This window comes from Erithacus rubecula, assembly GCF_903797595.1.
Source record: "Erithacus rubecula genome assembly, chromosome: 2".
In the NCBI taxonomy this organism is placed as follows: Eukaryota; Metazoa; Chordata; class Aves; order Passeriformes; family Muscicapidae; genus Erithacus; species Erithacus rubecula.
In genome coordinates, this window is record NC_136685.1 from 90,299,669 (window position 1) to 90,312,798 (window position 13,130).

Here is a 13,130-nt window from a genome sequence, read left to right on the forward strand (position 1 = left end):
AGATAGGATGTTTAATTAACACATGTACACGTTGTTCAACTGTACTATCATGCAAAAATGGAAAGACCTGAATGAGACTCCTATTTTCCTTTCAAAATGTTAAAAAAAATTAAACAAAGGATTATCCTCACTATACAATATAGGAACAAATATTCTGAGGGCAACAGCAAATCCAGGCAGCACCTAGGAGTGGTACCAGTCTAGTGTTGCATACTGGGTAGAGCCAAGGTCCTGGTGATTCCAGCCACAGAGAGAAAGGAAAAGGTAAATCACAAATATGACAGTACATAGGAATTCACCAGCTGAGTTTGGAGATGTCATTCTTTGGCTGGTGGGTAGTTCAAGGACATTGCAGTACTCTTCAGCTATAACGCTTGAAAATATCAATGCTTTTAAGGCTCATTGACAAAAGTCATTGCAGAAAACCAGCTGAAGGTTACCTTATCAGATGTTTTTGAACTCCATGTCTCAGAAAGGCATACAGGCACTCTAGAAAATCCCTTTTTCCTCCATCAGTAGATTTACCTAATGGCCAAGGCTATCCCTTATTTATATAACAGCTAAGTAAATTTAACTTAAGCAAAGAAATGCCCCAGCAGACTAAACTCCAGCAGAAAAGGGCAGCAGAGTCAACCATATAGTGAAAAGTGGAAGACCTTTATCTCTCTGAGGACTCTTTCCACTTTAACTTTTACTGACATTTTGTCCACTGTGGTGCTAATAAAAAAAAACCCAAACTGATAGAGAGATCTAAAGGTGATATCATATACAATCAAAAGATGAAACAGAAAAGTCAGAAAGCTCATGCAACCCATATTCCCACTGGGGAAGTAGTCCTTTTAATATTAGAATTGTTTGTACTTTGAAATTGAAATCCCAACATCTGCAAGAGCACGCAGCTGAAGTAGATTTCATTCCTGGATGGGCAAGTGCCAGGCAGTAACAGGGCATGAGAACAGACTTTGGCTCCATGAATGGAAACATAAAACTCTCCTTTGTAAAAATGATTCTTAATGATCTCAAAGGCCCCCTAGTTTAGTATGGAAGATGAGTGCTGCTTTCCTTTAGAATGAATCCCACGTATTTTGTATCACAGTCCTGGCACAGGGCTACAAAGATGAAATCATTCCTTGACCATCACTGTGGGCACGCCTGCTCTGATCTGCAGTGCGATGCAGGGGCACACAAATACTGGAAATGGTGTAACTGCCTCATTACTGTGCTCTGCACAGGCTTTTATACCCTGGTTCTCAGAAAGACTAATTATTCTAAAAGAAGCATCACACTACTGCAATTATCCTGCTCCCAAAACCTGAGTTACATCATTTAGGACACTGTGCTTCACAATTCTGGCACATCCATGCAGCTTTATATTTTGCCGCAAAGATTTTTACTGGGGGGGATAAAAGTTAAGAAGAACAAGAGATCACGAACCATAGAAGACAGAACATTTAAATATAACAGGAATAGGGAGAAAGCACTGAGGGTGTCAAAAATCACATGCTCCTGACTCTGTTTATTTACCTGGCACGCAGGACTGCTTACCTGCGTAATCCTTTCTCTGCAGCAAGTAAAGGTGAAGGTGTGGGAAGTTCCTTCTTTTTTTTTCTGGCAGTATTAACTGACAGCATGGGAAGGGAGACTACAGGAAGATTTTATTTCTCATCTCCATCATGAATAAATTACTAAAGGTAGCTTCCAGGACTCTGAGAAGGTGCTTGAAACCTATGGCCCTTCAGCTGGCTACTCTCCGGATGGACCAGTATGCATGATGCCCTCTTGCATAAGGCTGCAGTCCTTCTGCAGGAGAAGAGCTGACTTTTAAAATCAAATATACAACTTTCTCCTGTATCACAACCTCCTTCCCTTCCTGGGAAAGTAGTAAACATTATTTAATGTCCCTACTGAGGGATTGGCAAATAAGAAAAAATAGCATTTACCCAGTGACTCAGAAATTAGCAGACCAGCCTTAGTCATTTTCTCTATCTCTCATTAATTAATCAGAAAATTTCCCAATGCTTCTAAATAAGCCTGTTCTTTCCTTCTCTGCCCTGCAAAACTACAAGCTACATCTGGATGTGATGGTTAACCACATTCTTGTTGTCTCAACATTAAATGGAGAACAACAACATTTGCAGCTCAGAAAGGTTATGAGGGGAAGAAAAAAATTAGACAGAAAGAGAGAAAGAGAAGAGGGACAGGGGGAAAGAAAGAAAAGGTACTGCTCCTTCAGCCAAATAACTCAGAGTAGTCATCTTCACATCACAAAAACCAAATGATTTGTGAAATCCTCAAGAACATGGTGATTCAGCCAGCTGCATGGAGGGCACCTGGTTTAACTTCCTCTGTGTACTAAGCCATCCACCATATTGAAGATGAATTTTGGAAGTCCTATATCTATGTAAGGATGTCCAGCTGGCTTTCTCTTAAAGAAACCTTCCTTGCATTTTTGATCCTCTCCCTGATCTTTGCCTGGTTCCAGAGACACAAAGTCACAGAAGGCAACTGAATGTATTTCACCAGGAAACGTGGGCCATATCCTTCATTATAACAGAAACAAAAAGACACTTGTTTTGATCTACCTATGTGTGTTTAAAGAATTACCAGCAGAACATGAAACAAAGTGGAGAAGACTATTTGAGGTCTGGGTGTTCCAAATATATTTTCTAAAGCTGCTATGGATTCAGTGGGAGCACTACACATTGAATGGCAAAGAGAAACATCTCCCAGACCAAAGCTAACCCAGAGTAGTGCACAAAGGAAAAGATGTTCACCTATGGAAGGCATATGCAAGCTGAACTGCATATGTTAAATTAAAGACATCTGCACTTTGGCAGAATTTGGACAATGACTCACTTTAATTATGTAAAAATTTCAAACGGGGCAAACTCCACTTTAGTGACTCACATTAGTGCTACCACATGATCTTCTGATAACTACATCAGTATATAACTCATGTCTCTGCTGCAGAGTTTCTACAGAGAGAATGACATATTACCTGACTAGCATTAAAAGGACTCCATGTTCCCAACAATGACTGGTACATTAAGTAATGCTTTAGAAAGTAGCATATAGTACACTGTAGCATATAGTACACCGAGCTTTTTTTCTCTTGACACAAAACTACAGTTCCTCTAATGACAATAATTCACCATCATTCAAAAATCAATTTTCTGTTTGTGTTTTATTTCTTTAAATTTATAGAGTAGTGGGGAAAGATTCCAGAAGTAGAAACTGACATCATTTCCTTTTCATAAGAAGAATTATGGTGCTGCAGACCTCCTAAGCTTCCAATGAAAGACGCTCCCACCCTGTCCTGATGTGACAAACACACCCTCAACTCCTTCAAGCACAAAACCTTGTAAGTCTGACTGGTAAAGGCACCAGGCCATTTGTGGCATTCTGATTCACAGATATTCTGGGGTTTTCCCCTGCTAACTCCTGCACTTTCCAAGTTGGTTTGGTTTGCTCGGTTCTGGTGTGGACTATCAGAAGGAACTGATTATGCGCCTTACGTCAGACTAGCAGCACTGATGACCTTGAAATGTCCGCTGTGAAGAAAAGCTATTCTGTATTATTTGCCTCAGATTTTTAAAAATAGCAAAACACTGTATTACTTACCTCAATGTTGTTAAGGAAAGGGGGGGTCTTTTGCTGACTTGTATCAGGTTCCTTTTTGAGCTCTGAGAGTTGCTGTTTGTGTCCCGGAGTACCACTGCATTACACTCCTGTTAAATGTCTGAAAAAGGGATGTACCCTACCAGGCTTTCTAGACACAGTTTTCAGGCTTACTGAACAAGCTAGCAGGACCCTTAAGTATCAACGAGATTTACAAAAGGCATTTTTTTACTACAAAAGGAATGTATTAATGGGACACATACAGCCTTTGTTAATGCCAGATGCTGACTACAGGTATGAATGAGGAGTATGATGAATGGGATGATGAGGACAAAGCAACCTTAATTGTGCAATTAGTTATGTTATGTTTGGGCAATGTTTTGCATAATGATTATAGGCCACCGGTAGACTAGTGGTCCAAAATTATTACAGTCTTCTAAAGGAGTTCAAAAGCTAGGAAAGCCACTGCACCTTTTGAGAAACTCCTTTAGAAGGCTAATGAAAAATGTAAATGATGTCAAATGGCCTTTATACGGCTTAAGTGTGCCATTGGGCTTGGATGGAAAGTGCAGTGTGCTTTTTCCAGCTGAGAGTGATAAGAAGCAGCAAGTAGTGCAGAGGATGTCCCAAGGGAATGCCCTGAGGCACAGCACTGCTAAAAGGTATGGGAGTGAAGTCTGGCTTCTGAGTGACAGAGCTGGCTGGAAATGGTTGAAGGTATTGGGACCACAGTGTACATAACTGCAAAAAACCAGGAGCAAGAGGAGAGGAGTCACAGTATGTTCCTGTTCCTTCCTAGCATCTACCAAAGAGAAAAAAAAATCATCTTGATTATTCTACACTCTCTCATTCCACCTTTCACTTATTTTCTATTTCAAAACACAATTTAACTTTTTTTTTCCTAGGGGGTCACATAGAAGTTAAATTTAAAATTGGAATGCAGATTAAAGCTCACTGCTACAACTGTTCCTGGGGTAGAGGTAAAATGCCCAGAATGTGATAACAACATGGGTGTTGAGTGATGATCTGCTCATAATCAACACATCCAAGCACACAAGAGTTCATTTCATCCTTGATCTTAGCCCAGGGATCCATGCCAGTCACAGCTGATGCTAAGAGGTATAAGACACACTGCCCTGTTGGCTCCATGATTATTATGGGTTACCAGTACTGGGGAGCAGTCCACACACGCCACTGGAAGGTGTTAAACTGACACACATCATAGCTTCCCCAGGTTCTCCTCCCAGAGAATAAGGAACATGCTGCCCACCAAGACAAAAAAAATTCAATGACTTTTGAATAGTAGGCTAATGAATGTGAGGGGAAAGACTCAAGGAAAGATCTGTTCCTAAACCTTTATTTACAAAGGATACCTTTAGGCCAGGCTCTCCACTGCCTTTCAAACATGGCACTACAACAACCCTGGGAATGTTATTTTTACACAGTCTGCACACCCCTTACTCAAATAAATAATAAGTGTATAGTGCTGCTAAGTCAAGCTGTTCAGCAAAGACATTTACTTCTGCACAGAAACTCAGCCCCTATGGTGCAGGAGAGCACATCAGCATGCTGTGATCTAGCTCCCAGCTAAGGGGATGAAGAAGACATCGGGACCAAGAAACAGGGCAGAGACCCTTTGTGCCATAATTTTCATATCATGGTTTCCTTCTGTTTTCTGAGCAAAAACATCTAACTTTCGTTTGTTGGTTTTAATATTTGGACTGGAAGTGGGAATAGCTTTTTAAAGGCTATTTTAGCCAGTGAAAAAAGTAAAAGGGTATCACATGACTTTGCACCCTGGATGCTGTTTGTAGAGAAGCTTTAAGTCACAGCTGGACTTCTACAAATTATTTATGATTGCAGAGTGATATTGAATATACAACTTGAGGGAAAATCACAGGGAGCAGGATTGTATGCACACAGAACTAAGCTTCGTGTTCAGTCACATCTCTTCCAACAGACTGCAAGCATCTCTACAGTCAATATCCAAGGCTCAAACACCCCTTAGAAATTCATTAGCAAGCACAGCAAACAGCAGTCCTGAAAATAGCATCTTTCCATTCAGTGCAATGAGACATGCCTCACTATATTATATGTTCAAAGAGGGAAGGGCAATACTCTTCTAAACCTAGTTTCTCATGAACCTGGATCCAATCACACATTCTCTTTATGACAGCCATCTCTCTTGGTGCTGCTCTATGAAATCTACATTGTATCAGCACCACCCTGAAGGTCGGCTGTGCTATTTCAATAAATAGAGAAACCATGGTTTCCTAAACCACTTGCATTCCTCTTCCTGCAGTCATTTTGCCTCTCTTCTATGGTCTTGTTTAGCTCACTTTCATATGAATGTCAGATTTTGCATTTGCTGTGTGCTGTCATCTAGACTCCCGCTGTAAAACAGTTTGTTTTCCCCCAGTTGGTGCACCAGATTAGCATTCCCTCTCTCCCCCCTCCAGAACAGAATGTAATTAAAGATCATGGGAAAATAACACACACTAGTCATAAAGTTAGAGAATTTCAGGTTTGGTTCTGCTTTCCAATTTTACATGCTCCACTTCACTTCTGTATATAAAGAGAAATATAAATGGCTTTGGTCACTGGATATCTATTAACTCCTTGTACATCAGATCTTGTAAGACAAAGATGACAGCAAGATCCTCAGCAGCTTAGGAGAAAGAGCCTGTGCCTCAGAGAATCACACCCAACACACCCAAAAGGAAGTGTTTTGCCCAAATAGTTCCCTCTTCGCTTACTGTGAAAGGGTTATGAAACATAAACCAGAACCCCGTTCAGAGTGTTCAGGAAAATGTTTCACCATCTAAGTGAATGTTTTCACCTGAGAAGCCTGCCAGGATGATCACTTTGATAACCTTGAATAGAACCACTTGGCTCAGCAAAGGCCACTGTTGGTAGCACAGTGGCACAGCTGGTTTAAAGCAGAGGTTGTTCTGTACATCCTCACCTCAGCAGAGGCACCTCCACCTCAGGATTTTTGGTGCTAGAATGGAAACATCTAAGAGCTTACTGCCTTTGTCTGTAGGACTCAATGCCATCTGAAGAGAAATTAACTGCTAATAAAATAAAATAAAATAAAATAAAATAAAATAAAATAAAATAAAATAAAATAAAATAAAATAAAATAAAATAAAATAAAACTTTAACTGGTTTAAAAGCAGAGATTAAAATACCATCAAATTTCCATTTATCACCACAAGAGTAAGCAAGATGCAACTGTTTATCTTCTGTGTCTCTTGAGAGGTTCTGGAATGGAAAAAAACCTACTAGGTGATTTTCTCTGTGAAGTCAGGTGGCAGTGGGGAGGCAACTTGGGATGTAAATCCCAAGTTCTACCACAGCTAAATCACATCCCAATTTGTCTCCTTTTTCAAGAGGAGAGAAGGTAACTGAGGTCACAGAGAAAGATGATGTTTGTGCAGTGTCGTTTGACACAGTATCACACAGACAGAATTTATTACTTGCCCAACCTATACAACACTGTCAGTGGTGGATTTCTAGGAAATAAACCCCAATGTCCTGGTGCTTACTATACCTCAAAATTCCTCCCTCTTCCTCAGACAGAGAAAAAAGTAGATGTTCACCTTTACTGTAATTATTTTTTATGAGAAGAAAGTAGATGTTCACCTTTACTGTAATTATTTTTTATGGCAATTCTCTTCCATTAGTTAGAGGATCATAATGGAATAAATAGAAAAATGAGCTCCAGGCTGAGTATTTTGCATTGTAATCTAAATTAAACTAGTATTACAAATTTGTTTACATATCTCAGTTGAGCTATGCAGTTTTAAAAGTTACTTGCTGAACGTAAACATCTCTCCTGATGCTACATTACCCACTATATGCAGTAAAATTTATTCTAATGTAATACAACAAAACTGAAAAACCAATAAATGTTCCTATTTATCGAGAAATTGGAAAAAAATAGCTTATTGTCAGGTTTTAAAGACTGAAAATCAATAGATGATGAAAGGTTGTATTTTTTGTTACCATTAGACTGTTGACTCTAGCAATAAGTGAGATATGGATTATAACTGGGGGAGTAAAGAACTGGTGAGATATACAATTCAGAGTTTCTAGGGTTTTGTAGAAACATAATTCCCAGTATTTGTGCAGCAGTGGCCATCTTGGCACTGTTGTTAATGGGCCCTGAAAGAACAGCTCCTCCATTTTGTTGACAAAGCCAGCTTTAAGTATCTTCCTGTCTTTACAAGCATTTCCAAATTAAGGGAATTCTTAATCAGACTTGCATCTGCTGAGGATCATAAGTAGACAAGATCCACCTTTCACCTATATTTACATCCTACCAATCAAAAAAAAAAAAATCCTCTAACAACATCATGAAACCCCAGTTATCAGAGCATCACCTCTCAGCTGCCTCTGAGTCCCCCTGGGTGAGCTGCCAAGGGGGTTCCCCCACATAACATCAACCACCACCCAACACCTGAGAGAAATCAAGTTTAATCAGATGTTCAGCTTGCAAAAGCCTTTAGCTCTCGTGCTGAAGTTCCTGAGTCTGCCACCCTTCCTCACACAATATAAGGTTTTCCACATCTGGGCCCTGAGCACAGAGGTCCCATTCCAGCCTGCCATCTACACACAGCTGAGCCTTATCCTAAGTAAGTGCCAGAGAGAGGTCTGGAAAACACAGATTTTTTAGCACTTGTTTTCCCAGAAGAATTTATTCATGGGAGTCAGTTTAAAACCTACATTTCTATATTTGTTCAACAAAAAGCTCAGAGCCACGCAGAAGCTGGGAAGGCATTCTTGTCTCCTGGTGCACACATGGCAACATGGAATACTAAAAAAAAATATGCAGTGATTAAAAACACCAAGCTAAACATAAATGCTGCACCCAAGGTCCTTAAATAGTGGTCTATGCCAACATTTTTCCAAGTGAACCAGTAGGCATGACCATTACATATAAACCCAAATATAGATGTTCTACCCCAATTATATTTCTAAACTTTGGAACAGAGTCTGAAAGTTACAATAGGGAGTTAGGGCCTGCTTTTAGGATTTATATTCCCTTTGTATATTTCATAAACATACAGCAGCTCAGATCTTGCTAGATGGGGGTAATGCAGAAAATGCCTATGCTGCCTTCAGACACACAAAAGTTCTTCTCTGCAAAACTGGGCAGTGACCACTGGGCCTGGATATGATGGAGAGCTGGTAAAGCTCTGATCTGCTTCTACAGTAGCTGATTTTACAAATTCAGAGAAGTGTGCAGCTAAAAGTCTACAGAATGAAAATTTCCCAAGACCTGGAAGGAGCTGACAGTGTGCAGAAATGGCCATCCTACTGCTAGCCTCAGTCCTGTGTTTCCCTGACATAAAATGTTCACTTCAAACCAAGGATAGCACAGAGAGAACTAATTTTCATATCATGGTTTCCTTCTGTTTTCCCAGGTAGGAAGCTATTTCTAAAAAGGGGGTTGTTACCACGTCTGCATAATCACATACCAAAAAAAGATTAATGTTGCTCCTGTAAGCTTTTGCTTAAGTATACCATGGAAAATAACTTTGATGAAATAATTTGCCCAGAGCACTGCTTGTCTGGAAGATTTCTATAATTTAACCGCAGTTCTGTAAATAATTTGGTGATAGACAGGCCATCAGCATAATTTGGTGCTAGACCCATGCAATGTTAAGGAAATGGCCAGCAGGCCAAAATTAAATCAACTGGGACCTAGTATGTACAATGCACATTAAAAACCAGTCCAAATCTATTATTTTTTGGAGTATGCTTATTCAGTTTAAAGGAAGACACTGGTTTTTGCTTTGGGAATTAACACAAAGAAATGTCATGCTTCCTCCCTGTGAGGAAAAGATCACCCACACAGGGTTAATCCTGCAGATGTCCATGAAGATATACAATATTTTTTGCACTGTAACATCCCAAACTACAGCATTTTGTACCACTTTTGGACTTACCAGTAACTTTCACCAAAGTATCTCAGTTCTCCTGTGCTGATAACCTGTAAAACAGCAAAAGCCATTGCCCTGATTTTTACTCAAGCTGTAACCAGGTCTGCAAGATAAGAGGTACAAAATTGTATGCATGGTACATTGCACCTTTAATCATCTACCTACCTGAAATACTTAAGCAAGTAGTTAGACATCTAAATGGTCCAACTACAGGCGTAAAATAAATGAGTTTTGTAGTACATGACTGTGTCCACATAATTTGAAAACTGGTATTCACATCCTATCTCAAGCAAAGTATCATTTCAGCTACAGGCAGATCAGAAACTTAAAATCAGTATTAGGGACAAGAACAGGCCTAAGATTTAGCATTTCAGCTGAGGAGAGGGAAAAAAAATAACTACAGGATGCTTCCCACTGCACTGTTTCATTTCTGGACAAACATTTTTCCATCAGAAATGTCCACAATCAGCACTGCTTTCCTGCATCATCATAATGTAAATGGAGATACATTCTGGAAACCCTTGATGATTTTTACCAAATGAGAAGGGAATAGCAGGGAAAATAATATAGTAAACAAAAGCAACAAAGCCATCCCTCTCAGCTTTACGGAAAAAAAGGTCTCAAGAAGCAGACACATTTCTACTTTTTTAAACTGAAAATACAGAGAAGGAGGTGAAGTAGATGGGCTAAAAGCCAGCAGAAAGTAGCATAAAAAAGCCCACCAGGTATTGTTGCAAGAACCTCTAGATAAGCATCTTAAATCAGGGTAAATTACACACCTCATGCTGGTGACTCGGTCATGGGAAATTATGAAGCTACGTGATGTCTCATTTGTTGTGCTGAAAACAAATGTAAATAAATTACTGAGAGAATCTCATTTACATTTAGAAATTCATCCCAATGCATGACATGACTGCTAATGTTTTTTTAAATGACACTTTGGGAAAAAGTGCCACTATTAAAAACAGATCATAGCCACCTCAGTGAGAGCCTGTGCAAGTGTGAGTGTGTCTGTGCATGAGTGTGCAATGGCAGACATTCTAGAGAGATCCTTCAGCTCTTTGGGAAAAAGGCTTCCTTTTACTGCTGCACAACCAAAATGGTGGTGCCAGGAGACAAAACCACTGATACCTATTCTTTTGTGTACTTTCCCCCTTCCAGAGGGAGAAGCAGAAAGAGAATATTATGGATTGGCTGCTGCCACTACAACAGAAAGTGCAAATACTAAAATGGTGGGAACAAAAAATAGTGCGGCACATCCCTCCATCGTCAAGTGTAATAAAACTTTCCCTCAAATACACACACAAAAAGCCTTTCACTAGGCTTTTATCTCCCCCCTCCACATCTCACATTTTAAGCTGTCACTGAAAAAATTGAGAAGGATATCCAGGAAGCCATAAGATGGAGAGCAAGTGGAACTGCTGTTAGCTAAGCAGCACACATTCAGGCAAATATCCAAATGCTTTAGGAGCTGTCATTCTCCATCCCGCGTGGGAAGGCTGCGAAGAGACGGACTTGCTCGTATCATGATTGCTCTTATTATTACAGCAGTGAAAACACTGCATACTAATGGATGTGTTTGCAGAAAAAAAAAAGACTGTGAGATGGCTTTTTAGACTCTGTGCCTAGCTGTCTGGGCTTCAGTATCTGATATATCCTATCCCTTTCTTTGCTTCCAAAACAGAACTCTAAAAAAAGTTTGCAACATGAGGGCAAATAAAACATATTTCCAAATGGGGACATGACAGTGTTCTACAACCCCACATACGGCAGCATATTTACATAAGCCTGCATAGGTCAGAGAGTTTATTTGTTAAGGGACAAATAAGCAGGCCATGAAATAATTATTTTTCATTGTGCCCTGCCAAACCTACCCAGCCAAAGGCTAAATTGAGCTGCTATTGTGATTATTTGAACTGTGGAGCCAAAAGTCTTCACTGCAAAGCATCCCAGCTGTCCTAAATTTTATTCTGATGGCTAGTTTTCACACTAGCTTGAAACTTGCCAAAAATGCTCCACAAAACAGGCAGGCGGAAGGCTTGCTTTATCCAGACCTACATCAATTACTGATTTAGAGCTGTTCTGAGAACTTGATTATTAACAAATCACTTCCCAAAATTGTTATGACAAGATTCACATATGCAAATGGCAAGCTGCTCATATGTACACAGCTAGCAAAAGAAATTAATACAAAGGTTCCCGGATTTATTTATGGTTATTTCCTGTTCTGCTTTACTGCAAATTAGCCACTAAAATATTAAAAGAAAGAGGAGAGATCCAGCTGCAGCATCACAGCTTTGACATATGGTGACATGGGAACACCCAGACCATAACTGCTCAACATGCTTCTGCCTTCACCCACCTCCCTGGGGAAAAGGATCTACTGGTGCCTTCTGGCACCAGAGGAAGCAAAACCACCATGGTAGCTCTCAAGCTGCAGGTTTGGCCAAAGCACCCAGGAGCAGGTAGGGTTACCCTGAGAACAGCTCAAACGACAGGCAAGGGAGGATATTTCATATTTTAAATGAGGTTGACGGTGGAGGAGGGGGAACAACAAATACAGTATTTTTTTAAACCTCATTCCTCAAAGCTTAAATTAATCCCTAATAATGAAAGATTAGGACGAGAATGTGTAGAGAGAAGATTATCCCAAGTCTGCCCATTGTGAGGCTCTTACAACTGTACTTGAGGTGCCTGGGGTTGGCCATTGCTAGAGACAGAGCAGGAGGATCTTGGGAACGATTAATTTCATGCTCTCTACATTTCACCTTAAATAACTAAGACACAAACAAAAGACAAAGAGGCCAATTGTTTTGAAGGCAGCAGCCTTATAAATAAATGAAATGCCCATCACTTGGTATCAGCCTCTATGTACCATATCCCTGACCAGACAAGTGTACCTCGCTGCAGCCACCCTCCCTCTCCTCCACACCTCCTCCTATTCTTCATCCTGTTTGTAATTTCACTGCAATATCCTCGGGGCAGCAACCACTCCACATTTACACATGAATTAGAACAACACCTCTGCACAATGGCATACCAGTCCTGATTGGACCTGGACTGCTCCTGGGAATGGTACTATAAAAAGAGCTCATAAATGTATAGAGTTCAGCACAGCAACGCACACACACACACACCAACCTTTTAACACAGTAAACATCACCAGACTGCTAACTCTGTTTTCACAGTAAAACTGCAGATAGTTTTAATCCATTTCTAAGCTCCAAGATGGTTGCAGGATGTGTAGCTAAGATCCAGCAGACCTCCAACAGGACACTCTGTGAAGTCAGGCCTTTGCAATGGCCCCCTGCACTTACTGCTCAGTAAAATGACAGAAATGCTAAGAGACTGTGTTATAGAGGTCAAGGCTTAAGGTTGAATCCTGCTAGGATTTGCATGGAAGCTGATCCAATGATGAGCTGGGGACATTCAGTATGGGTAACCCAAAGAAGCCACAGTGTCAACCACATCACCCCTGTGCAACCATTACAGAACTAACTTGATTAGCCCAAATTCCCTTCTGATTTCCTTTCTTCCTTGGGAGAGGCTTTTGACCTTTAAGCT

At 40.3% G+C, this 13,130-nt stretch overlaps 1 protein-coding gene across 26 annotated transcripts in view; it reads right to left on the reverse strand.

Annotated features, from left to right (window-relative positions):
* ESRRG (estrogen related receptor gamma) overlaps positions 1–13,130 on the reverse strand; it is a 368,929-nt gene that overhangs the window by 317,139 nt on the left and 38,660 nt on the right. For 5 of the 26 annotated variants that reach the window (XM_079328617.1, XM_079328608.1, XM_079328612.1 and 2 more), the window contains one exon: positions 9,573–9,616. The exons of 20 other annotated variants lie outside the window; for them this stretch is intronic. Coding sequence is in view for 1 of the 6 variants with exons in the window: in XM_079328618.1 (XP_079184744.1) it covers positions 9,573–9,616 (44 nt within the window). In the remaining 5 variants the exon portion in view is untranslated. Of the gene's footprint in view, positions 1–9,572; positions 9,617–10,345; positions 10,406–13,130 lie in introns of all 26 variants that reach the window. One more of the 26 variants, XM_079328614.1, reaches the window with a different exon arrangement.